The sequence below is a fragment of the Rhinolophus hipposideros genome (assembly GCF_964194185.1).
Source record: "Rhinolophus hipposideros genome assembly, chromosome: 13".
Taxonomy (NCBI): domain Eukaryota; kingdom Metazoa; phylum Chordata; class Mammalia; order Chiroptera; family Rhinolophidae; genus Rhinolophus; species Rhinolophus hipposideros.
In genome coordinates this window covers 73,448,799-73,476,637 of record NC_138059.1, presented here as the reverse complement: position 1 = coordinate 73,476,637, position 27,839 = coordinate 73,448,799, and the positions used below count along the sequence as shown (strand labels likewise).

General features: G+C 41.1%; 1 protein-coding gene across 7 annotated transcripts; it reads right to left on the bottom strand.

Annotated features, from left to right (window-relative positions):
• Positions 1-14: 14 nt before the first annotated feature.
• Positions 15-27,777, bottom strand: LRRCC1 (leucine rich repeat and coiled-coil centrosomal protein 1). 7 transcript variants are annotated; one of them, XM_081071038.1, is made up of 19 exons: positions 27,187-27,777; positions 26,052-26,257; positions 25,665-25,730; positions 21,782-21,949; positions 19,681-19,856; positions 19,386-19,592; positions 16,352-16,548; positions 15,939-16,086; positions 14,845-14,993; positions 14,036-14,240; positions 13,391-13,530; positions 11,951-12,152; positions 11,241-11,426; positions 10,289-10,463; positions 9,281-9,444; positions 6,202-6,410; positions 5,982-6,119; positions 3,936-4,071; positions 15-984 (listed from the first exon to the last, which is right to left on the bottom strand). In XM_081071038.1, the coding sequence occupies exons 1-19, from the start codon at positions 27,435-27,437 to the stop codon at positions 862-864; spliced, it is 3,246 nt and encodes a 1,081-aa protein (XP_080927164.1). In that variant the 5' UTR covers positions 27,438-27,777; the 3' UTR covers positions 15-861. The 7 variants fall into 7 exon arrangements, with proteins under 7 accessions (XP_080927164.1, XP_080927166.1, XP_080927167.1 ...); XM_081071040.1 differs by having other exon boundaries at positions 27,587-27,777; XM_081071041.1 differs by having other exon boundaries at positions 27,342-27,775.
• Positions 27,778-27,839: the final 62 nt, after the last annotated feature.

The window sequence follows — 27,839 nt, the reverse complement described above, 5'->3', positions numbered from 1 at the left end:
TTCCTGTAAATATTCCTGTAAAAATTAAATTACATTTAATTTTTAAAACTTAGTTCACTGGCTATTAATTAAAACCATGGTATTATATTCTTTTAGAAACGAGAATAGTATTTGTGTTTTTGTTCTGCATACATGGGAACATGAGATGACAAAAGTGAAATAGTAATAAATGACCTGACATGAAAGAAAACTGTTGCCAGTTGCAAGTAAGAATTCTCTATACATATAATGATTAAAAAGGAAAATGAAAAAGAGGATGAAACAGCACTGTTCCTCTTGAGGAACAGACGATGTTTATATAACTTTAAATGTAATCTTTAATGAAGTCGTATGCATTATAAAAAAGGGCCATTATGAGTGGGGTGGAGATGGCTACATAAGCTTTCTTAAGAATGCCCCATCTCTTATTATACAGATTTCAAATACTTTTTGGCTATATTTATGAGCATTTTAAAAGAAGGAGCTACATCAACTAAAGGACAACCAATAAATATAATTAGTTCTTCATCAAGACAATAACAACAATCATTAAAATACTTCCCCACTATAGTCAAATGCTAAATTTTCATTTACATATTCATAGGCAAATGTGTAATTACCAAACAATGTATAGCACAGAAACAGAAAAAGTGTCTTAAGTCTAGTTATTTTGATAGGTTTTCCTAATACACATAATTATCAACAATTTATTATAAAAACCTACATATACAATTACTTTATCAAAAGTCTTTTAAATATAATTAGAATGAAATGTGTAGAAAGAGACATTTCAAAGTCATAGCAGTTACTACTATTACAATATTTAATCATTTTTACAGTAAGTCTGCTGGTCCATTTCAATTAAATTCGTTCTCAGAACCATCACATATCTTGCTGAATTTCATTTAGAGCAAAAGCAAGTTGCTTAATTTTTGTTTCCATTGCTTTTTTGTTCTTACATGTTTCTTGCAGAAGTCCACGCATTTCTTCTTCAACTTGATAAACCTAAATCAACATGTAAATTTTACATTTAAATTTCTTAAATAAAATTATTTTAAAAATGCATTTTGAAAAAGTCAAAAATTTATTCTTATGCGTTTTGTAATTTCTGACATTTATTTAAAGCAAAGATTTTAGTAAAGTGTCACCTATTTAAGCACTAATTGGGAAAACATCGTTTCTGCTGTATACAAAGTACTTACATGTATATGATTTGTTTCTTCCTCAAAGGTAATTGTGGTGAATACATGGCAATTCATTTAAACTGTTTAGAATTCAAAAAATCTGGTCAGGGCTGCGCAGCTTCTCAGGAGCACATGTGGACAGAAACCATCTTCTGACTTTGCCCTTCCACTGTCCCATGCTGCTGTGAGTTCATCTTCAACACCAGGCTCTTCCAGACCGGAGATGCCCTCGCTTCCCAAAGGGACCCTTTACTAGAGCCCCCTACTGCATTTCTCAAGTTGCTGCTGGTGGTTGTACCGTTTCCCCGAAAATAAGACCTAGCCAGACAATCAGCTCTATTGCGCCTCTTGGAGCAAAAATTAATATAAGACCTGGTCTTATTCTAAGACTGGGTATAATATAATATAATAACAAATATAATAATATAATACCGGGTCTTCTATTAATTTTTGCTCCAAAAGATGCAATAGAGCTGATGGTCCGGCGAGGTCTTATTTTCGGGGAAATATGGTACATTAGCATCTTTTTGAGAGATCATTTCGTCATTGACCGCTAGTCCAGGACTCTGTGTCTGATGTTCACTTCTGCTCGAAACTGTCCTACGATGCAGCACTCCTGAGAGTGCTGTCAAACCATCTCTTTGGTTACTTCCCTCTTCCCAATCTCTGATACAGGTTTCCTAATCTTTCTCCCTCAGAAAGCTAACATTTCTCCGAATGTAAACTGTCATCTCTGTGTGATGCCTGTTTTTTTCTTGACCATATTTAAGATCTGATGCCATTTCTCTAACTCCTGACAGATATTACCTCATATTGGCAGGAGTTTCAAAACTGAACTCATGATTTTCCTTTAAGCTAAGGGCCTAATCATATACTTTATTTAGTAGTACCTGATGGACTCTGGAAAAAAAACTGGTAAGATTTTAAATGAAACAACTGAAACATCTGTGGACTTGAAATAAAGAACTGAATTTTGAACAAGTTATACTTCCTTATTCTTTGTAATTATTTCCACGGCCCTTATCCGTCTTTCTCCTGAGGGTAATCACACAACCTTGATTATAATCATACGGAGTATTACTTTCCTTTTTTGTTGCTGAGCTCTTTCAGCTGATTCTGAATCTCCAGTCTTCAAGATAACAGTGGTCCCCCCCTTACCTGCAGGGGACACATTCCAAGACCCCCAGTGGATGCCTGAAACTGTGGATAGTACCAGGCCCTATGCTATGTCTTTCCTCTACATACACACCTATGATAAAGTTTACTTTATAAACCAGGCGCAGTAAGAGACTGACCACAGTAACTCCTAATTAAATAGAATGATTGTAATGACACTATAATAAGGTCTGTGGTCTCGCTCTCTGTACTCACCCTTCTCATTCCTGTGATGACGTGAGACGCTAAAACGCCAAACCTACTCCTGAGTCTGTGTAACTGTCCGTCATTGCAGTAAATGCTCTGGTGTCACTCGTTTCAGGGAGTCCCTTGCTGAAGTCCCCATAGGGGCTGCATGGTTTCCGGAGCCGCACGTTGCCGTCAGTGGAACACGTTTTCTGGTCACGTCTTCCACCCAGTTTTAATGCCTTTTCCATCTTAACTAGCACTCATCACACACTGGGGCTGTACCTTCTGCAGGTTGAGGTACGACGGCAAAGCTAGCACGGTTTCCTTTTTCCTTCAGTTTCACAATAGAAGATTTCTTCTTACCGTAGATTTTAGCAACCTCAGCATACGATTTTGTCTTTCTTTATTAAGTCCAGAATGTTCACCTTTCCACCTAAAGGAAGCCCTGGATGGCTCCTCTATGGCATGTCCGAGTTGCCAGCATCACCACCCTTACGCTTTGGGACCGTTATGAAGTAGAGTACATGTTACTTGAACACAAGCCCTGCGGCAGGTAGTCGATCTGATAACCGAGGAAGCTACTAACAGACAGACGGGCAAAGGGAGGCGCCCCGTGCTGGGCAGGGCAGGTGGGACGATTCCATCACGCTACTGAGAATGCTGTGCAATTTAAAGCTTATGAATTATTTCTGGAATTCTCCATGTAATAGTTTTGAACTGCGGCCAACTGCAGGTCACTGAAACCTCGGAAAGCAAAACTGTGGGTGTGTGTTGGGAGGTTACTGTATCTGTTTATGCCTCATGGAAATCAAGGAAAAATGGAATTTCACAACTGTCCCCTCAGCTAGTGGATCTCAATAGAGGGGTCACATCAGAATCACATGCTGAGCTTTAAAAATACCTGGGTCTGACCCCAGAGTTAGTGAATGAAAACTTCAGGGGAAATTCATGCATGTGTACTATTAAAAAGCCCCACAGGTGGTTCTGATGTCTGCCTCGGATTTAGCATCACTCTAAACTCGTTCCTTTGTCAATGATATTAAAATGACGAACTTGACAGTCCTGAACCCTAATTATTGACAGAACACTGCTCCTGAGAACTTTCCCCAGGTAGTGATGGGTCGCAATGGGTACATTCACAGTCTCGCCCCGCCTGTGTGTAGCCAAGGGCCTCCGTCTGAGACTGGCCAGGGAGATGGCAGGTTTTACCCAGAGATCACGCGGCAGGCCACACCAGGATCCAACAATCCAACTTTGGGTTTTGTTAGAATTACATTCTACACCAATCTAAGTATCACCAATATTATGACACAGCTTCTGAGAGTTTTGGCAACATTCTTCATATTGAATGGTCATTAAATCACACTGACTTTCCTCTTTATAATTCTCAATTTATTTAGCTGATAAAGTGCATTTTACTTACAGTACCTTCAAGTTTGCAGAATCAATGTATTTCTGCTTTTCACTTGCCAGTTGCATTATTTCAGTTTGATGAGCTAGAACAATTGCATCGACTTGTTTTTTAAAGGCATCATCCATACTATGAAGCTTTTCCATCGCATCCCTTCAAAACAGAAAACAAAAGCCACATATCTGTGTGAGAAAGGGTGTGTTTTCCTCACGTTCATATATAATGGAGACATAAGTCCATCAAATAGCAAAGGGCTGTGTTGGGTAACTCAAGATACAAGTAGTTCAGCATCTAACAGCTCTGATGGGGAGGGTAACGCCAATGGCAGTTTGTTACACTTCCACCCGTGGAAAGGTCAAATTCTCTGATTCTCACTTATTCTGCGTTGTAGGATATGGTTCATAAGCCCCCTCACAGATGAGTACTGTCAGTCCTTTTTTCTTCCATGTCCCTGCAGTGTGATACTTGAGAAATGCACACCACAGCACAGGCAGGTTGAAGTTTATAAACAGGTGTGTCTGCTGATTCCCCTGTGGTAATGCTTAATGGATAAAACTCAGTTAATAAATACATTAAGCAATATTCACAAAATTTTAGTGCTAAAAATTTCTTAGAGACAAAATACCAATTCCTTTATATTAAATAGGAATAATTTTATTCAAAAAATTTAAGTCCCTAACGAACACATTTCCCAGTTTTGGCATCATCCACAGAAACAGTGGACTGAGCGTTATGGCCACGAATCAAAAGCCTGCCTTTTATTCCCTGTCACAACATGCAGTGAGCACGTGAGTCAGTCCAAATCGAACTCTAAACGTTTTTCAGTAACATGTTCCTGCCTGTTCTGCCAACCTCATAGAATTAATGCTGGGTGCAAAATAAAATGTAAGAAAAGAATCAATTTATACATTATTAAAAGCCTACACAAATAAAATCTGTTTTATTAACAATTTGCTTATGTTATTAAAATGTCATTAAATTAAAAATCACACATCCCAATCTTAGTCATAAAAACATCAAATCAGGTCTTTAAAGTTTTGCTATTAATGACATGGTCAACAATGCAATATAAGCGGTTCTAAAACTTGGCAGGTTTTGTGATTTTTAGTAAGTTTAGGAATTGCTATTTATAGGAAATGACTGTTTCTGATAGGATCTGAGAGACTCCAAATAACCAAGCGGTGACGAGCAGGAGAGAGTTGCAACAGGTTCCAAGCCAAGCCCTGTATTAGTGCTTGGCTGAAATGAAAGTCAAGTGCAACAGGACTTTCGAGTCGCCAAATGAGTAGCCACTCTTAATCAAAACCTCCTGTGGAGTATAACCACACCCCTGCATTTACATTGAGTTAAAATATAAGAAGTCACGTCCAGCTTCTATCAGATTTGCTATAAGGGGAACACACCCCTATGGGGTTTCTGGGCTACCCACGTGCCATGTTGTTTATACCACCCTGCATCTACATGAGCAAACTGTGCTACCTATTTTTCAAGGCACTAAACTTAAAAATATTTTATCAATGTAGTTATATAGTTTCCAAGGTAAAGCCCTCATTTGCTCTAGAGCGTTTGACAAAATCTAGGAACATGTTTTCTTCCCTCTCTTTACAATCAGCTCTCACCGCCAGCATGTGCAGGTCAGCTGCGGCCTGAGCTCACTGCCCCCAGGAGTCAAGTAACTTCCTCCTCTAGCATCCACACAGCAGCCCAAACACCACTAGCCACTGTCAATCCAACAGTGTGCAAACCATCACAGTAACAAAAGCTTCACACAGCAGTTACTGTGTGTCAGACTCTGTACTCATACATAGATACACACACACAAAATTTAAATCCTCACATCGGACACTGAAGAATGGAGCTATTCTCTTCATTTTATAGATGGGATGAAAGAACGGAAATCAAGTATTTGGCTAAGAGCTTTGTCCAGCATGTTTTGAGCACTCCTTCCTTCTTTCCTCTGCCTCCCCCCTCCCTTCCTCGCTCCTTTTCTGTACACACCTCACCCACCCCATTCAGTGTTTCTTTTTAGAGACAGCCCACGTTCTTTAGGACTTAATGCTTACTTTTGTAGTTCAATACTTTTGTCTCTTTCCGCTTTAAGTTTCCTTTCCTTGTTTTCAAATTTTTCTTTCACTTCTTTTACTTGCATTTCAAGATTACATAGAAGTTCTCCTTTATCATGCCACTTCTGATTAAGTGTACTAATATGAGAAGAAATGATGTTAGAAATAAAATATTAAATTATTAAGCCATTTTATTTCTCAACAGAGTACCACATAATACCTGTAAGCTTTTCTGATTTCTTCAAGCTCTAATTCCTTTACTTGCAACTGCTGTTTTAGTTTTTCTTTCCTTTCATTGTGTCTTTCTAGTTTCTCAATTATGTTATCCAGTTCTGAGGATTTTTCATCAAGTTGTTCCTGAGCACATTTCTGTATTTCAGTGATCTTTTCCTGTAATGTTTTGATTTGTTCCTCTCTTTCCTGTGAACACTTCAAGAAAATAATCCATATTTTACTAATCCTAAGTGTCTCATTTCCTAATGGAGTAGCTATGGTTTAAAATTATTATAAAAACTACAAATTAAAAAATAAATTGATCATCAGGGAAATGCAAATAAAAACTAGAATGAGATATCACCTCACCCCAGTTAGAATGGCTATCATCAAGAGACAAATAATAAGTGTTGGAGAGGCTGTGGAGAAAAAGGAACCCTGATACACTGTTGGTGGGAATGCAGACTGGTGCAGCCGTTATGGAAGGCAGTGTGGAGGTTCCTTAAAAAATTACGAATAGAATTACCATATGACCCAGCAATCCCTCTCCTGGGTATCTACCCCAAAAATCTGAAAACATTTACCCAGAGACATATGTACTCCAATGGTCATTGCAGTTTTATTTATGATGGCAAAGACATAGAAACAACCAAAATGTCCTTCGATAGATGAATGGATAAAGAAATTGTGGTATATATACACAATGGAATACTATTCGGCGGTAAGAAACGATGAAATAGTACCATTTGTGACAACATGGATGGACCTTGAGATTATAATGCTAAGCGAAATAAGTCAGACAGAAAAAGCAGAGAACCCTATGATTTCACTGATATGTGGTATATGAACCAAAAACAACAAAAGAACAAAACAAATAAATGAGAAACAAAAACACACAGACACAGACAATAGCTTAGTGGTTACCAGAGGGTAAGGGGGTGGGGAGTGGAAGATGAGGGTAAGGGGTATCAAATACATGGTGAGGGAAGGAGAACTGACTCTGGGTGGTGAACACACAATGGGATTTATAGATGATGTAATACAGAATTGTACACCTGAAATCTATCTAACTTTACTAGCAATTGTCACCCCAATAAACTTTAATAAAAAATTAATATAAAAAAGGAAATTGGACTAAATAAATAAATAGATCGATTGTACAGTTGAGTGTTTCAGTAAAGATTTACAGGACACTGTGTATTGGTCCACAAGCATCACTACTACTTATGGTGCTAGTAAGAAACCAACAAATTTTGTCCTATTTATAACTTTATTTCAGTAAGTTAGTAATCATTAGCCACACAGAGGGAATAGAAGGGAAGGAAAGAAAGACCACAATGAAAATGTCAATTAACACAATTTTGCATTGGAAAGGGTCTATGTTTTCATGACAGAACAAAGAATAGGGGGCTGACAGCAACACAGCAGGAGCTGGTGTCCCCTGTGGGTGTGGGGGCACATTTAACTACCTCCACTGTGCCAACCTGAAGTGTCATCTGCCGGGAAGGAGCAGATTCTTCCACGTAAAGTGTGATTCCATCACTATCAAAGTGTCCTGTGAAAATAAGCTTTACCTCCCCAACTCCCCTTTATTCTTCTGTACTGAGTCAGACTTGCCTCTAGCATCTCCATAGCACAGGTCAGAAAGGTCAGAACCCGCCGGGTGCTGCTAAATGTTTGCAGGATCTGTATTTGTATCCCCTTAAGTTAGTTATTAGCTATGTTGAATTTACTGCTGAAAGAAGTTATGTCCGGCTATCACTGTTACGTGATTAGTTGGAAATCACCATTAGTACCCATAACTTTGAGGCACATACAACATCCCTTAAAGTAAATGTATTAAACTTGGGGGAAAAATGTTGGGTTCAAAACCTGAAAACTTTTTATATTTTTTACCAAAAATCTGAAACTAAAATCTGTCTCTTTTGGCTCCACTCTGTCATTCATTCAGTCCTTTCTGCCAAAACTCTGCCCAGGTTGGTCAGAAGGCAGCAGTCTTACTGTGAAAGCCCTTAAGCCAAACACAATGCATTTTTCCAAATGCATCATCTGCTCTGCCCTGTGAATTAAAATGCAAATCACTGTCTTTCTGTTTCATATTGACCTTAAGTCAAATGAAAGTAAGCTTCGGTGGGTTTTTTAAAGAAGAAAAAAGGCTTTCTGCTGAAGAATTTCAGTAATTTTCAGTGCAGACTGGCATGTATGATAGACTTGAAATTCTGGATACACTGAAGCCAAATTTCCATCGCATGAGCACCAGTGTTGTGGTTCGGGGTGACAAGCACTGACAACTGTGGACAGCGCCACGTGGCAATGCCGATTTTCTGTAGTTGACGAAGTTAAGTTCTCAAGGAGTTTCGTCAAAATGACTAAGGAAAAGGAATCTTACTAGTTAAAATTTTTCTAAAGAATGAGTTCCTAACTTTATAGCTGGTAATCCCATTGAGAAGTTTCTTAAAAACCTTTTTCTCAGTTATTTTTACACTTTAAGAGATAATCTCTGTAAAGAAAGTTTTGGAATTCAAATTGGATTCAGAGCTGAAGACAATTTTCAGAAAATCTGTCTGGAGCATTTTCATGTGAGATGCTTTGGAACAAGCGATCCTGTCAGTATTCTCTCAAGAGAGGCCACATCCAGGAGGAGGGTCAAAATGGTGTTCCCTGGGGATGAGCATCAATCATTTAGTCTGTTCATGTACTTTAAGGAGACGATAGTAGGTTTTGCCATTATTTTTAGAAGCGATTTAGCAATATTGGGAGATACTAAACAATGCCTTTAAAGGACATTTTAAACATATAAAAACGTTGATTTTGTTGATTCCTAACCCTTCATTGACACTATTGCCAGTTATTTTAAAGGCCATAATAACATTCTCCATAAAATTCTGAATAGCAATTTTTAGTTAAAAAATGTCACATACCACTTTTCAAAGCAGAGGGACAACTACTGGAAAAGGAAACACATGATAATCTGTCCTACACTTTACAACCGTTGGGATTTGAGACAAACATTTACTGGATACTTTGAGTCACAGATTTTCTAACCTACCATATGCTCTTTTTCCAAAACAAAATGTCAAACTTACAACTTTCAGTTTTCTGATGGTTTCAGTCTGGTCTTCTATGATTTTGCACTTAATTCTTAATGCGTCATTGTCACGCTCATTGGCCTTCCTCAGACATTCATTCTCTTTACGTAAATTTTCAATTTCAGCCTCTAGTTTACCACGATTTTGGGCTAGACAAGATCCTAGGAAACAAAAATCACCAGTCACAAATTTGAAAGAGCGTGGGGGATCTGTATTTGAAGAACATTTCATTTACAATGTGTGATAGAGTACAGAAAAAGACAGAAACTGAATAAAGAAATGAAATACAGAAGAGCACGTGACAAGGAAAGGGGAAGAGACAGAAAGGCCTTCTAAACACCTGTGGCTGTTTGAAAACCTAAGACCACAAACCAAGAACAAGTAACCCAGACACGTACTATGTCAGTGGTCAGGTTAAGGGATTCAAGCAAACAAAGCTATGTGAAGTGGTCCTGCGTGGAATGACATATGAGCAAAGCTCCATAAGCCAACACCTAGCTGTTCACAACTTGTAAAGTGTCAGCCAGGGCCACACGGTGTTTACCTCTCACTTTACAGCGATGGGGAGGGAATGAGACTGAGGGAAGCTCACCGAAACCTAAAGTGGTTTCATCCATAGTCTACTTCATATTTCTCCACGCATAACCAGATCAATGCAACCAGCATTTTTAGAAAAAACCTGAATGCTGCACACTGTACAAATAACTTAAAATCACTGCATTAGAAAGAATTATTTTCAACGTCTTCAGCTGTATCTTTGGAAAGGTATACTTGTTTAGAAAAGCAACCAAATTATACTGGGAAAAACTGACAACAAAGAATCAGACCTCTACCTTCACAACTGATGTGACAAACTTTCCCATTTCCCAAGAGGCATTTCATTCCTGCATGGCACAGAGGGTCACATATGTGGAGGCAGGCAAGCCCTTCCTTTTCTTTCCAATATACAAATTTGTTGGTTTAGAAAAATGGGCTACTTTCTCTTTGAAAATTTGAGAATTTTACCCTGTTGTGCCAGCTCATGTCCCCATACTTTTCTTTCTGTCCTTAAACCGTAAATTAGTGACTCCTTGGCTGCTAGTTCGGAAATGAGCTGGACTTTTTCATGCTTGAGGAGCTCTATTTGAATACTCTTCTGCTTGTCATCTTCAATCAAAATTTCAAGGGTGTTCATCTGATTCTGTATGCTCCCAAAAAAACATTGAAAAACATGCAAAATAATTATTATATTCAAGTGCTTCTTTATTTTCTACTTTTCATATTTTATGAAAAGAAATGTTCTTTAAGCAAATACGAAGTAAATGTTGCTCAACTGTACGTCAGAAAAAGTTTTAATATTGTTAACTACAGATAAACATAGGTCAGGAAATAGAAAGTCCAACTGGAAGAGGCTACTCCATCAAACACTGGATTTTATTCTAATATTCTACAGCAGCAACTGCACATGTAATACTCAGAATTTCTTACCGAACATTTATATCAGTAGTCTAAAGGTCACTCACTTGAAGTAGGTTCCCTTGGCCACTATATCACTAATGTTTAAAACTGAGACAACAGCAAAAAAGACATTCATTGAAAAATTATTATAGGGAGGTATATTTAAAAGACCACTACCACAAAATTGGCATCGGCAATTCACATGCTATTTCCCAAACTTCAGCGATTTGAGTATCGCTGTCACAATTTTTGCTCTATCAACTGTGCAACTGCCATCTATTTATGTAGTACGTTTCTTAAAGTTAATTCACTTATTTTATTTAAATACCATTTTAGTGAAAGCAATGCAACCTGGGAAATCAGTTTAATCTCCTAGTTATACTACTTTTCTCACACACATCAAATATGTAACTTGTATTATTTAAAAGTCCATCACTATGTACTTCCTAAAATCATTACAATGCACTTGAGAAAATGATGTAAGAAATTAAAAAGGAAATATAATGTAACAATGTCTTACCTGTAAATTTGTGGCTGTTTCCTGTTTTAATTTGGAGACTTCCGCCAGCTTTGTTTTTTGTTCCTTCACCATACAGGTCAGATCTTTAATTAAAGAGGAAGATTCGTTTTCTTTTCGTTGGGCCCAAACAAGAGCGTGCTTGCTCTTTGCTAACTCAGTGGCAATGTTTTCAAAACCTTCTTTAACCTATATTTCAAAAGCGCATTATAAATAGCAGTTCTCCAAACATGTAGAAAACATTTCTGGAAAGAGCTTACTTCTTTCATTTTTAGTGTCACAGAGGTCTAGCAAAAGAAAATGCCCAGAGAACTGGTTTTGCAGGCTGGGCCATACGGTTTGTGTCGCAAGACCCCAGGCCTGCTGCGGTGACAAAGGCCGCCACCGACAGTAGGTACACAGTGAGCACGGCGGTAGTGACAGAACTTTACAGGGCTGGGGGCTGGATCTGCGGCTCCCTGCCCCACGGCAAGGACTGCAGCCAGCTTCCCAAAGCTGTTCTGGCACCATTTACTGAGCCGCCTCGCTTTCCAGCAGCACTGGCCACCAGCTACCGTATCAGGGAAGAAACCACGGCTCTGAGAACTTAAGTAATCTGTTTAAGACAATAGAGCCAACATGTCCACAACACTATAATTCTACACTGTGCTCCTTTCATCACACCACATCTTGCTGATTCTGTTTTCAATAAAAAGCTAGAGGCCAATTCTTACATCTTTAAATCTCCTGGCTTCAACAGTTAAAGCAATACGAAATTCATTTTCCAAGTCCAGGTACTGCTGGTTTAATGTGTCAATTTTTTCTTGGTACTCTTTTATCTCTTGTTCGTGCTTTGACTCTTCTTTAGCTACCTCTTTGGCTAAAGCTTCCTGGAATTCAGCATCACTGAAAAACTCCCTTGTTTCAAGTTCTTTCCTGGAAAGGAAAACAAATGAAAATCACAGACACTGTTCACCTGGAAAGAGAAACTTTAAAGGTCTTTAAATAGTCGTTAAATGGTCTATATTCTCTAATGTTGATTTCAGATGCGCTCCACACTTTCAAACGCAGAAACTGGGTCCAGGACGAAGAAACAGTCTGAGCTTAGTGGTCAGTGGTGGTGGGGCGAGCCGTCTCCTCACTCTGCCGACAGTTCTGGGTCGTTCTAGGCTCTGGGTCCACCTGCAGACTTTGACTGTATTTTCTACTCCGGTTGAGCCTTTGACACATAGTTAACAGTCTGACTGGTACTGGTGGTTGGTTAGTGGAAAAAAGTCAATTAAAGTGTGAAATTATTCACCCATCTTTTCATATAGGGCCAGTTTTTACTTAAATGTGAGCTCACTCCTTACTTAGAGTTTTCCACTATTTTTCTTGAATAAATGAAGCCCATAATACAAACTCCATTATTTCCAGTTTTTGCTTTTTAAACTAGAACAAAAAGTTAAAAGATATCTATACAGGACACTAAGTACAAAATTTTACATTTTTGTGATTTTTCTCCCTCAGTTTTTTACAGTTGTACCGCCCACACATATGGTGACAACTTTCCCCAGGGCATCAACATTTCATTTATACATTACGAATTTAATTTATGTAAGGATGAAACAAAAAGGTTTGGGAACAAACACAACTAACCCGTGGCAATCTCCTACCCCATCTGGCAGGGCAGTGAGGAAGCAAGCAGCCGAACGGGCGCCAGAGCCAGTGGGCAAACTCCAGCCGCGGACCACGCCTGGCCCGCTGACCTTTTTGGAGATAGACTCCTATTGGAGCACAGCCGCCTATGGCCTGCAAAGCCTGCCATCTGGCCCTTCACAGGAGTTTACGGGCACTTGCTTCACAGGGATGAAGCATCCCGACTGACTGACCTAACAAGCAGTTAATGGGAGGTCAATTACAACAGTTTTCTGTACAGTACAATGGATTTGGAGAACTGCAAAACGAGTGTCACCGTTGTAAGCCAGCACCTCAGGAAGTCACGGCTTTGTTTTCAAGCTGCCAGTTCTACCTAAGGCTGCGTCTAGTGCAGCCAGCGTGGGACCTCCCGTGGGCTAACACCGCCGGACTTCAGGCTCAGCAACAGGCCCATTTGTTTTTGAAGTGGAGCGTGGGTGGAATCGAGCCGCTTTTTCGATTGTTAGAGGTCCATCTTCCTGATGGTTTTCACCTACCTGTGTTCTTGTTCTTTCAGTGTCAGAAGTTCATGAAGTTGCTGCACTTGCTCCTTCTCCTGGTGAAGGGAGGTTCTCAGTAAGTTTATTTCTCTGTCAGCAGCTGCCGCTTTGAGCTCCACCTCCTGGACAAGCCGCATCTGAGGAAAATACCGACCGCTACAGCATTTACGTGTTCATCTTGCCGGCCTCTATTCAACACCAGCTCCCCCAAACGGGCCTTCTAAACAAGGGACGCCGTGACTAGGTTGGTTTCCGAGCTCGCCACCTCCCACAAAGCATTGCCGGGAAGCGTCCAACACACCGGCACGCTCTGCTGCTTACTGGCATCACAGACCTCAGAGACTCCCACTCAGAAAGAAAGCGTGAGACTGAAAGCCCTTCCAGCTCCCCGAGACTCTGCACCTGGCTCTGAGGACACGAGCCCACCGCCCTGCAGTATTCCCAGCACGCCCTCTTACAACTGCTTGGACCTAACAAGCCAGCAGCCTGAACCCAGAAACAGTCGCACAGGTTCCATCAGTTGATACTTGAGTCCATGTTTGCAGACAGCCTGGCACCTCTGCGTTCACTGCGGCCGACACCATGTGCTGCAGGCCAGAAGCTGAATGTGCTGGCTCACGTGACTGACAGAGGAAGACGTACCTGTGCCGCGTGCTGCTGCGCCTTCTGACTCTCCATTTTCTCCAAGGCTCTTTCCAGGGTTCTTAAGTGTCTAATGTGGTCATCTTGTTGATCTCTTGCTTTAATTAATTCAATAGTTAGTTTTTTAATTTCATTTTGAAGTTTGTGAACCATAATTTCGAGTTGAACTTTGGAATTTCTCTCCTTAAAAATAATTTCCTTTAGCCTAAAGCAGAAATAAAGTGCGGCTTTAAAGTATATTTTGCATAAGAAAGAATAAAAGTTGTAGTCAACATCACAGGTTATAGTAGAGAGGAAGATTAGAAGTATGTTTCGAACTCTCATTAGATTAAAAGATGGCTGAAAACCAGAATACTATGTCTCTCGCCAACCTCTGAAACTAACATGTGCCCAAGACGGAAGACATTGCAGCTAAGTGAGAGAAACCTCGTCCTATGCGAGCTTCACTATGCCACAGCCCACCTGACTGAGCTCATAGCCTGATTCCGGCATCGTGCTGGGTGTGGGCTGAGAAGCCAGCAGGATGAATAAGGCCCAGCCCATGCCTTCCAGGGGCTCAGGCCCCCCTTCTCTCGGATACTTATTCATCTGTCTGACCTGCCAGCTTCAGGGCCCCAATAAACGCAGCCTAAATCTTTTGTTTATACAACAAGCTAATAACTCAAAACCTTTAGATAAAATTAGTTCAGCTCGAACTCAAACCACACTCAGTTTGAGCACACGTTAGCTGCTTTAAGTGAAGGTGTTCCAGCTCCAAGTTCATACCTTTGTGCTACAAGTAGCTGCAGGTTTACAGACTTTTCCCTTACCTGTCTGTGGTAAGCAGAGCCAGGCACTGGATATCTTTTTTTTCGTTTGCTTGTTTACGCAGCTCATCGATGTAATCCATAAGCTTCTTTTCAGCTTGTTCTGCTTTCCATCTCTTCTCTCTCTCCTGGTCTAGTTGTTCAACAAGTATCTGAAAGAAAACAACAGAGTCATGTGAACTTGGAAAAGTTACCTCGCCTGTCACTGCCTGAATCTTCTCATTTATAACATGGGAATAACAGAATCTTATTCAAAGAGCTGTGGTGAGAATTAAACAAATTAATGGAAATATACAGAACGGTGCTTGGCATATCATAACTCCTCGGCATATGTTAGCAGCTATTATTGTCATCATCATCGTAATCACTATTATTTGTCTTCATGTTAAAGGCTCTATACTGGAGAAGAGGAGGAGGAAGCCAGTAGCACGAAAGGTGTGAAAACAGTTTAAAAAGCAATTATATATTTTTGGAACAGCAGTGCATGGTACACTCAAAACTAGTACTTCACAAGTAAAATAAGGGCAAGTTATTAAAAATAAATCAACAAATCAGAGTGTACTAAAAATTCTGAACAACATGAGAATGATTAAGGCAAACAGTAAAGAAGTTTTAAATTCTTAAATGCCTCTTAATCTGGAATCCATGGGTCCAAAAAGGTTTTAGAAGAGTCTGTGAAAACCCTGACATTACAACATCTTGTGAGTGTGTATAAAAATAGAATTCTCTGAGAAGACTTAGAGATTTCCTTAGATAATTAAAGGGGTCTGAGACCCACTAGGTGGGAGCCATTGCTTTAAGAAATAAGAATTTGGAAAGTTAGGCCTGTTTCCTTCTCCGCAAGTATTTAAAATGATTTCACTGAAATCTGATCTTAAATAAATGTGTAATTCCCATTCCTTTAAAAATTACAAAAAGAGTAACATCACATAAAATCTGGAAACCAGGAAGGTAAAAATAAACCAATCTCATCATTCCAATAAAAATACACACAAATATTTCTTGCTCATAAAAAGATGCATTATTTTTCTGGGACCCACTATGAACTTCAGAGCTAAGTTATTCACATTCCTTATTTCTCAATTGTTCAATCCTACCCGGTAAGTGTTGTCTTCTGAGCTGCTGTTGTCTACTTTCATTAGTTCAGTCTTTTGCTCGTCTGATTCTTCTAGTACATTACAGTTCGCAAAAGATGACCTTACATATAAGTCTTTAAAGAAAGGATGTTTCATTTTACGATTACAACTGCAAAAAATAAAACACAGGAAGTGACTGAAAGAAATGTACAGTGTTTATGTTTTCACAATTTAGGTAATCACAATCTACCAGCGATACGGATCCAACTGCATACATTTCTATAAATGTACTAAGTCTGACTCGGCAAGGCTGGAAAGTCACACTGCTGACATCAGAAAAGTAAAGAAATCACTATGAGATAGCTTTAATTAGGGCGGAAGCCAGCAGCACTAAGTGTGTGCCTTATCTGAGTGTGTAAAACCGAGACGAGTACCTTAGAAAAGGGTTGCTGTTCTTATTGTGGTGCTTAATAGTCTGAATAGTTTTGGAATAATAAGGGATTTTGGACCTCCGAGGAATTTTTCTATTACATTCTTTTCTGTTTCCATAGTCACTTTCAGAAGTCACATCTGTGTCTCTTTTCGGTCTGAGGTCTTTCTCGGGAACATTATCCATTAAAGAACTAGAAGTCTAGAATAAAAATACCAACAAAGTTTGTCAAAAGTTAGAGTCAGTATTAAAAGATTAAAATTTGAAATTCTGTAAAGTATTATGACTTTTAACAAGAGTAAGTCTGAAATTAAACACAGAATTCAGCTTTGGTATGGGTAAGCTCCTCATATGGGTTGACTCTCTCAAGAGAAGTATAAACTGGGAAAAATACAAATAAAAGAACAAACAAAACGTATTTGGAAACCCTAGAAAATGAATAAAAGCAGGCTAATTCAAGAGGGGACTTGACACTTGAAAAAATAACCAAAATAGGGTGTTTCCATCCTTACAGTTTTTAACCTGAGAGTATGTCACAATGAACACGAAGTCATGAATATTAAAATTCAGGCAGAAAACCAGGCTTTTGGGCCTGAAAAATCAGAGGACAGTACACAGAAGAAGGCAAGAAGCCAAGTGAAGGACAAAAGAAACAGACTGCTGGCCATGGGACAAGTGACAGTTTAAGTCAAAGCAAGTGAACTGCTTGCTACAACAAAAATATCAACACTCCTTGGAAGCCGAGAACAGCATCTCGAGTCTCCACCATGTAACACTCACAATGTCCACCATAAAACCCAATACGCAGCACCAGAAGAGGGGAGTGTGAGCTACTCTACACCAGGGAATGTGAGCTACTCTCAAGAGAAAAGGCAATTGGTGGAGACCTAACCCAAGGACCCAAATGTTCAAGTAAGGAGACCAGGACTTTCAATTAGTGATCACAGCTATGCTCATTGATATAAAAACATGCTTGTCATGAACAAAGACAAGAAAATTCAGTCGAGAAACAAATTGTTTTTAAAGAGGAAATTTTACAACTGAAAAATATGATGTATGAAGTAAAAATTGACTAGCTGGGCTTAACAGAAGAATGAGGAGATAAAAGAAAGAATAAGTGAACTTGAAGACAGAGTGGTGGAAATTATTCAATTTGAAGAATAGAGATAAAAAAGTTGATAAATGTATAGAGAGTCTCAGGGAACAGTGGGACAATATCAAAAGGTCTAAGTGGAATCTGAAAAGAGAGAGGGAAGAGAGAGTGGTAAGAAATACATTGGAGAAGTGATGTCCAAATTATCCCCAAATAGGTAAAGACATAAATTTATAGATTTAAAAAGCTCAGAGAAAGCTTAAGGAAGGATAAATATAAAGAGAATCATCCTTCCCACAATGTAGCCAAACCGCTGAAAACCTAATGTTGAGAAAATTAAAGGAAGAAACAGACAAATCCACAATCACAGCTGGACATTTTAACACCTCACATGCACCTAAAAGAACTAGGAAACGAATTAGCAAGGATATGAATCATCTGAAAATACTATCGACCATTCTATCCTGACATAACAAGTGCAGGACACACAAGAACATTCCCCAAGACAGACTGTACACTGGGCTATAAAATAAGTCTCAGCAAATTTACAAAGATGGAAATTATCCAGAATACGTTCTCTGAGAAAAATAGAAGTTGATTATCTAGGAAACCACAAATACCTGAAAATTAAACAAACAAGATACTTCTAAATAATCCTTGGATGAAGGAAGAAATCACAGAATAAGAAAATATTTCTAGCTAAATAAAAATGAAAACAAAACAAAAATTTATGGAATGTGGTTAAAGCAGTGCTTAAAAGAATACAGCTAGAGAAGGGCTGATGAGAGGAGCCCCTGAAAGAGGACGGCCACTGCAGCGTTTGGTGGGGTGATGGAAACAAAAGGGTACCCATCTACTTTCTCACTATTTAAAATGAAAAAAAAAAAAAAGGATATTCATTGCTTCAAATGATTAAATTAGAGGATAGGTCTAAAATCAGTAACTTAAGTATTTACATTAAGAAGCCAGGAAATGAAGAGTAAATTCTAAGTAAGTAGAGAAAAATGATAAAACATAGAAATTGATATCATGGAAAACAAAAAGTTGATAAAATTAACAAAACTGATCTCTGGAAAAATCAACAAAACCCCTAGCTTAACTGACCAAGGGAAAAAAAAAGGTTGCCTTATAATTATTAAAGAAATTGAATTTATTATCAAGAACTTTCCAGGCCCAGATGATTTCACTGGTAAACGCTCAAACATTTAAGGAAGAAATAATTCCAATCCCACAAAAACTCTTTCAGAATATAGAGAACAAGGGGATGTTTCTCAACTCACTTCCGCAGCCAGCATCAACCCTAGTATCAATCTTAGTATTAACCATGACACACAGGCTACAGATCAGAGTAAGAACGTGAGAACAAGGGCTGGAGACGCCAACAGCAGTCAATTATAGGAACAGTTCAAGGACTGTCAAAGCGAGCGTACCAGCAGCAGAGGTACTGAAGGAGAACCAGCATCTCAGGAAGCAGAGGTTCACTTGACGAAGGTCTGCTGAAAACAGAAGTCGAAGCAGGAACTATGGAAACTAACTTTTCCAGCTGGAAGGCCTACGAGTGCTTCCGACCATCCAACACTTGAAGAGACAGCAGAGGCCAGGAATGACTCATGTGCCCTGTGTGATCAGACAGAGCCCATGGAGTTCTGTTTACATTAACTTTGAAAGAGTAGGCGGGTCGGTGGCCGTAACATGCAGTGCCACAGAAGAAATCACATCGTGAAGATCGGAAGAGGACAAAGGAAACGAGCGGGAAAAGCACGCTTCCTTCTGCCACTACTTCTGTGACAGAATCCTATTTCCGTACTAGACAAACACATACAGACACACCGATGCACTAAGTATAGGCTCTTTCTGGTAGGTCAGATAGGACGCAGTTTTTATTTTAAAATCTCGTAACTACTTTTTCTTTAGCACATTGCTTAGAAAGATAAGAAATAGTTACTTCATTGAGAAGCTGTAAAAATTGATCATCTAATTTCTGAAGCTTCATCTCATTCTGAAAATCATTTTCATGATTCACTTTCTCTGGCTGAGAAGATGGACATGCAGACATGAAGGTCAAACCAGTATCCGCGGGGGCGCTTGCAAACTGGTCCAAGGCAGCCATGTCATCGATGGGCGGCGTCACCACGGGCACACTGTCGACGATCTACGGCAGACACAAACCCAAGTCCTCACACTTCTCATCTGCTAAGTAATCTGAAGTGTTTCAGTGTTAGGAAAAAAACATACTATACCTCATCTTCACTTATATTTAGGGGAGAATCAGATGAAACTAAATTATCCAAAAGGCCTTCAAAGCACTGCAGACGTGATGAATTCATTTCTGATAGATTTACTGGTTCACCAAATATATTCTTGCAATCTAGGATTCGAAGCTGTGGCAAAGTCTGGAGCATAACTGCTCTGTACCCTTGGAACAAATCATTCAAAACGAAAACTCACACACTAAAAACAGTAAGGTAACTTATTTCTACTAGAATAAACTAAATTTATCAGCTACCAGGTATTTCACCTGAATGATGAAATTAGTCCTGGAATGCAACTAATAAGTGTGTCCTAAAAGCTACTTGTTCCTTGCTAGGTAGTCATTAAGTACAAAACGAACACAACACACCCTACTGAGGTCAGAAAGTCAAATTCATCACCGCTGGATTTATCTTCTGTAAAACTGCTTTAAAGCAGTAAATGCATGGAACCAGCGGCGATGCAGTCTGGACAGGAAGCCTGACACGCCTTCTGTCTGAATGTGATCGGTACACACACGAGTCAGGAGGGTGTGGTTCCAGAGAGCCAGGATTTGGCTAGTGAGGCCTCAAGCATCAGTGGAACTAAAGACCCATTTTTTCTCCCCTTAAATTACTTGAAACTAAGGTTTGGACAGGCAATCTATCAAGTATTCAAGAATATGTTTATTTTCCCTGAGTACAATTAAATATGAGAAAATTGGCAACTTAATATTAATTTGGTGTTTACGCTAGAAACACTAATTTTGCTTAGCTGTAATTTTAAAACCAAGTTGTATTTCTATCAAAGACCAATAAAGTGGAAGAACTCCAAAAGAAAGATGTCTGGCAAATTAGTGTCACACATTTTGAGGAGAGAAAAGTAACTTTGGTAGTAAGTATCTCTTCAATTCTGGGGGGAGGGCAGCTGTGTTGAGAGAAACACCTCATCTAGGAAAGAAAGTGAAAAATAAAAATTCTAGGAACAAAAACTATAGGAACTAGAGGTTCTTGAAGCAAGATTCTCAGAAAAAACATCCAACTTGTGGGATAGCAGAGAAAAAAACTAGGCTTGTTTTAGAAATAAGGTTTTCTTCTACGAAAATGGTTTCCCCAGAAAACTGAAATCTGCCGATTTTCAGGGAGACTCTCATCATTAAATGGCCTTAGGAAAACAACTGATTTCAAGTTCACTTATATTCTTCTGTGAAATAAAATGATCCAAACAGGTTTGCATTCTAGGAAAAGCCTTCCCACAGCTGCACAGTTAATGATAGAAAGACGCCTGCGCAGCCGATGTCCTTTAGGACGTAGTGTATTCTCACTGTCCACCTGTGTGTCTCACTGCAACTCCACTGAGTGATTCTAGGAATGGCAGGCGAGTCTGCTTTATCTTTGTCAGCTTCAGTGATTCTCAGATCAAATGACATGTCAGCAGCATTTTCTACATGTCATTAACTTCTTCAAAAATTCATTCATTTACTAATTAAAACCTGACTCGATCCATTCACATGGTGGACAATTCAAAGGGTACGCAGTGAAAAGTTTTCCTAACATTTCCTAATTCCCAGCTACCCTTCCCATCCTGTGTATTTCCCGATCCTTGGCTATGTAGGATGGGAGTTGGCCATTATCATCAGGATTCTGTGCTCCTCCTAGGTGTTTTATATATGTACATACGTATGTACGTGTGTGTCTATTTTTATATATACACACACTCAGCATAGACATACACACACATTACACTATGAAATGTTTTTGTAAGTTGCTTGCTTTTCTTTTTCTTAACAGTGTATCTTGGAGATCACTGCATATCGGTAGTTAAAGCGATTTTTTTCCTTTTTCCATGGCTGCACAATGTTATACTACAAGAATTTATCATGACAACTTAATTTTGAGGCATTCACTCATCAAATATAAAATTGTCTTATCAGAATTCCTTACCTGTTCACCTGTGTTCTTCTTTTAACAGCAATTTGGTTTGTCTTCATAAAATAATTTTCCTGCAATTAGGTTTTTCCAAAGACATCCTACAATGCTGCAAAGCTTAAGACAAAGCAATGCAGGTCCCCCCGAGCAGCTGCAGGGAGGCCTGCAGACAGGCAGCTCCTACCTGGTGCACGACACACGGGGTTGTCCTGCCCATCCTTGTCCAGAACGAGGTTGGTCAGGAAGTGCAGCCCCACCACACACTGGATCAGGTGGTGGATGCTGTCTATGCAGTTGCTGTGCAGGTCAATGTATCGGAGCTTGTGTCTGATTCCATGAAGGGGCATCAAACCTGCAGGACGAAAAAACCCGCTGGATGCCACAGCAGCGATTCCAGCAGCGTGTTCCAAGTGCTCTTCGGGAGGTTCTGTTTGGAGGAAGGAAGGAGCGGCGCGGGGGAGGACTGGCTGGGGGCAGCCACATCTCCAGACAGGGGTTTAGTAATGTCAACAGCTGTCTCGAAGCAATGCAGGTGGCATCTGAGAGGTGGTTCCCTGGGGTTCCCGGTCTCGGGTCCTCGTCAGACAGAACACACGGGTCTCGCAGGCCATGCATGTACTTCATGAGGAAAGGCATAAAGCAATGGCTCGAGGCTCCCAGCCTACCGTCGCTTCTGATGGCAGACGTAAGCGAACACTGGAGTTTGAGCACAAACACAAACGGCACCCATCTGATTCCATTCCCTGCTATGTTTCCTGCCGGAGCTTATCGAGAGCACGGTAATGTCAGGACGCAGGTTTGCGGCAGATGCTAGCGGTGCGTGGCACACCTCCAGGGCAGCCTGCCGACTGCTGCGGTGGGCCGGGGCCACACACACCGCTGGAGTGCCCCGAGCACTGGCAGCTTCTCTTTTCCTGCCTCAGAACGTTCTCCCAATGGAACCTGAGCAAAGTGCAGCTTGTGATGGAGTGTGAGGAAATTAACACCCACCCACCACGGGCTCCTCCCAACCACAGCGGAAGTGTCCGCGGATGAATGGCCTCGCCTCCCTCTTGTGGAAGGACCATCTGAGATGCCCCCTGCACTGAACAAGTCCTTGTCCCATGTCACTGCTTTTCCGTTTCAGGTTCGAGTGCCACAGGACGCATTCTGGGTGCCCGCTATCCACGTGCTTTCCAGAACCTCCTACAGTTTCACGGCTTCAAATACCACTGATGTGCCACAGCTCCAACTCCAACCAGGCTTCCTCCCCAAACACGCAGGTTACACACACACACACACACACGTCCACAGGGCCCTCAGTGTAGACAGAGCCCTCAGTTCTCATCCCCTCATCTCTACATCGGCTCCTCCCCAACCTGTACCACGTGAGGAAACAGTGCCACCATGCACCTGCTACCACGGACAGAACTCGTGTTAATGACCTGATTCCTCTTTCCCTCATTTCACCTTACTCCCTCAGCAAGCCCTACGAACGCCACCTGCGCAGCTATCTATCTACCTGTCTGCACTTTCCGCCTCAATCCAAGTCTCCGTCATCTCACCTAGGCCGCTGGAATAGCTTCCTAACTGGTTGCCTGACTTCCAGTCGTCCTCCTAGAATCCACTTTTCCTCCCTCAGCAGCCAAAGTTGCCCTTTAAACACATTCTGCCACTCACTTGTTTAGAGCGCCCCGATGGCTTCCTACGAACCTGTCACAACACGCACACCTCTGACCCTTGTGACGAAGCCCTCTGGGGCCTGGCCTGGCCCACCTCATCTGTCCGTGCACACTCACCGCACTCCTGCTGTGCTCCAGCCACACACGCCCCCTTTGCGGTCCTTCCTCGTGCCAAGCCTGATCGCGCCTGAGTGTCTGTGTGTGCTCTTATCACACCTATCGAGGGGTTTCTGAACCTGTGTAACATTATCCTTCTAACAATCATCTATGAGAACTGGCAAGATTACCTGTATTTTCTCCATATCTCTTATCATCATCTGATATGAAGTCACTAAAATTCACCCTTTCTACGTTTCGAGTTCCAAGCGTTTACCAACATACACAGCGTGTGACCACTAGTCCACCTGACCCAGAGGACACCTCCCCAGCCCAATGTGTCCTCGTGCAGCCAGTCTTCTCCCCATCAGCAAACCCTGGCAACTGGTGACTTGACTTCATATAAATGGAAGCACACAGTGCAGGCGCTTCCGTCTGGCTCCTTTCACTGAGCACAAGTCTCTTTAGATGTACCCAGGCTGCTGCATGTATCAGTGGGGCATTCCTTCCACTGCCAGGCGGTACTACTCCATAGTGTGGGCGTGTCCCACTTTATGTGCTTTCCAGCTGAGACACACATGGGTGGCTTCCAGGTTTTGGAAATTAAGAATAATTGTATAAACATGATTATATAAAAAGCTATACACTCACATATACACTGTGTACAGGTCTTGGACTAGACGTGTTTTCACTTCCCTCAGGTAAATACCTCGAGTGGACTGCATGATAGAAGTCTATACCAAACATGACAAGAGAACTTCACACCGTTTTCCCAAGCAGCTGCCCCCTTCTGCAAGCTCTGCTAGCTCCCCACCTCCCCGCACTGTGTACGGGGGTGCTTAAAGCTAGTGCGCACTGGGTCTCAGCGCGTTCATGTGCATTTCCTTAGTTACTAAGGAGGGTAAACATTCTTCTTCATGTGCTTATTTGCCATTCAGATATCTTCTTGGAAGTCTGTTAAAATCTTGAGTTTATTTTCAGCGGGTGGACCTGACCTTATTTTTCTTCCCCCTACAATGTAAGCCCTGCAACAAGAACCTTACCTGTTTGTTGGTGTTTTTCATCACTACAGAACACTGGATGGCACAGTCATCTTCAATAAATACTTATCGAGTAAATAAATGACCTCGCTTACCCAAAATTCACTTTCTTCAGATAAGGAAATTGCATCCAGAAAGTAATACACTTTGCTCAACAGCACACAGCAGGTAGAGACCTAGAGTTAATACTCAATTCTAATACGTTCGTATCTTTGGGAAAAAAGCTTTTGAAAAATTAAAATACGGTTGCTCCTTCAGCTTAAGGATAGAAACTACCACGTTTCCCAGAAAATAAGACCTACCCAGACAATTAGCTCTAATGCATCTTTTGGAGCAAAAGTTAATAGAAGACCCGGTAGCGACGCCACGCCACGCCACGTGACCGGGTCTTACCTATAGTAAACAAAGACGGTCTTCTATTAATTTTTGCTCCAAAAGACGCATTAGAGCTAACTGTCCGGCTAGGTCTTATTTTTGGGGAAACACAGATCATTTCATTTTATGTTTTTTATATATTAAATACCTGGCATAGGGTAGAATTTTTCTGGTAGGAGAGAAAACAAACAAATGAATAAGGCTGTTTCAAATATTGATAAAGATTATGAAGCTAATTAGAAGAATTCTGCTGGTATCAATCGATAATTCTAAGAAAAATTATGAAACTGTTCATTTTATCAGTGTATCAGTTTAATCCGGTAAAAAGTAGGTAACAGTTTTTAACCATTTTAGACTTTAGGATAAAGTTCAAAAGAAAAACCACATATCTGATCCTCAATGTGCAAAGCCTTTGGGATGCTGTGCACCCCAACACACCCATACTGTCCAACATGCTCACGTTATCACAAGTGACTTTGTAAGTTTAAAATTACAATTACAATTACAATTCAGTTCCTCAGTGCACTCGGCACATTTCAGTGCTCAAAGGCCGTATCTGGCCATGAGTTGCCATACCAGACAGCATAAATGTAGAATATTTTCATCATGGTAAAAAATTCTATTGGAACTCTTCCTCTCTATACAATAGTATATTGATTATCTAGGATTAAAATATTATTCTCCCAGAGTAGGACCTTCCAATCTAAGTTTTTTCTGTTATGGATCACCCTAGCTTTTATTCCTATTTTTCACTCGGCTGTGGCTTTGGCACCAACATACTCTTTATAAGATTGTTGGTCAACATTTGGATTAGTCAGTTTTCAACTTAGCTCAGTCTAAATCATCACATGTGCAAATACTCAGCATTACAAAAAAATTAAGCCCATCTACTTACCACTAAGATCATTTATGTGGTTATAAGATAAATTCAGTCTAGTCAGATTAATCAGTGCTTCAAGTCCTAAAACAAAATAAAATAAAATAAAATAAAATATGGCTTTTATAGGATTCAAATAATCAATTAATTAGACCTATATAGTATTGCAATACTATTTCAGACTGTTTTGAAGCAAATCTACTGTCTGATAACAATGAAATCCATTTTATTGGTACTTTGCAAAATACTTTACAAAGATTGATAACTTTTCCAGAAGAAAAGTTTTTATATCGTAAGTTTCAGGGTCAGGTTGCAAAAATTTATATTTATTACATTCTTTAGGGAAGAAGATGGACTTAAATCATCTTCCTTATTCAAAGTATTACATGAAAATCACTTACAAACCTTCTACTCTTGTGATCAAATTGCAGGATAAATTTAAAGTGCGGAGTTTTGTGAGTGTGCTTAGTCCTTCGATTTGACTGATTTGATTAGACGACAGGTCTAAATGTTTCAAGTTCCAAATGTGATCAATGGCTTCGATCTTTGAGATGTTATTGCAGTGAAGGTTGATGGCATGAAGGCTTGAGTCTAAAGATAACTCTGATATGCTAGAAAGAAAATATGTATTATGAAAAACAAGTAAAAAATAGATTTTGAAATCATGACCACGTAACTAAAATGAACCCAACAGCATGTAGATAATAAGTACGTGCTCTACTCCTTTTACAAAGAAATCCTGCCTACCTGTGGAAGCCTGAAATGTCTCAGTGCTTCTTACCAGTGACCAGCATTTTGGACCATTTATGTACACAAGAACGGCACTCAACAGAGGCAAGTGACCCTGAGCCTTGCTAGCTTGTACATGCAAACAAAGTCATCAGCATGTAGTGAAGGCAGTAGCTGGAGATAGTGCACATCTGCACTCTGGCCCTTATCTGTAAAAGGCCTCTCTCGGCCTCTGTTTCGTTTCATTTACTCCCCACAACTCGAGCAGTAGGTATCATAGGACACTGAAGTTTACAGAAATTAAGCGACTTGTCCAAGCGCTGGTCGTTCCTACCTAACTGAGCTGGTATAAACCTGCGTCTGGCACTGGAGTTTACAACCGTACGTTCTCCACCGTTTGCAGGGCTACCTCATACAGAATGTAGTCGATTTGAAATAAACCGGTGGGCTTTGCTATTTCCAGTGAAAAAGTGCCTGTCCTCCTCCCTCGTTGAAGTCTGGACTGTGCCTCCCCTAAAAAGAACTCCTGTCTTCGTTCTCAGTCACTGCCTGTCCAGTTCTCATGTGAACTGAACCTTTCCTGAGGACTGACATCGCAGGAATGCAAACCACGGGGCACACAGCCCAGAGGACTGGCTGGGGGGCCGGCGGGGACTGGGACGCCCTGTCCCCGGCATCTGTCCCTCGCTCTGTGTACCCCTGGCAGGAAAAGACAAGGCATTTCTCGATCTCAAACTAGCAGACTCGAAATGCGACTGAAACAGTCCCCGATTATCTAGCTTCTGTCATCGCCTGGGCCATCGGTCCACACCTTAGACTAGTCACACACGCTCTTAGATGACACTGGTTTTCTGACACGTTTCTGCTCCCGGAAATCAATCCCGTGCAAGTGACGCGGCAGGGTGGAAAACAGCAGAGAGGGAAGGTGGACCCAAACGGGTAGGAATCCGGACTGGGAGGGCTCACCAGCTGCACGAAGTCGGGCGAGTTACTGAGATGCTGAGTCTCAGATGTGTCACCTGTCAACTTCCTGCCCGGCACAGCTGTGAGACCAGAGCCCATGTATGTGACACGCACACAGACAGCACTCAGGAACCGCAGCTCCCAGTAAACAGAACTGCACACAGCTGAAAAACGGCCTCCTGGAGTCTCGGCAAACCTGAGGTCGGGGCGGCCGTGCCGCCGCGCCGTCCCCGCGGAGCGCCCTTTACCTCCTCAGGCCTTTGTCCATGAAGCACAGGTCCCCGAAGGTGCTGTCACCGTCCTCGCGCCCGACGTCCGCCCCCTCCGGGGCCTCCATGGCACCGGCGACCGGGAGCGACGCGTCTCAACCGGCAGCCGGCGCTGGGTCCGAGGGCCCGGCACACGCCCCCCGCGGAGCGGAAGTGCGGCCCGGAAGTGCGGCCCGAGGGGCGGGGCCAGGCGCCCTCCAACCGCCGGCCGCCACTTTCCCGCCCGGCCGGC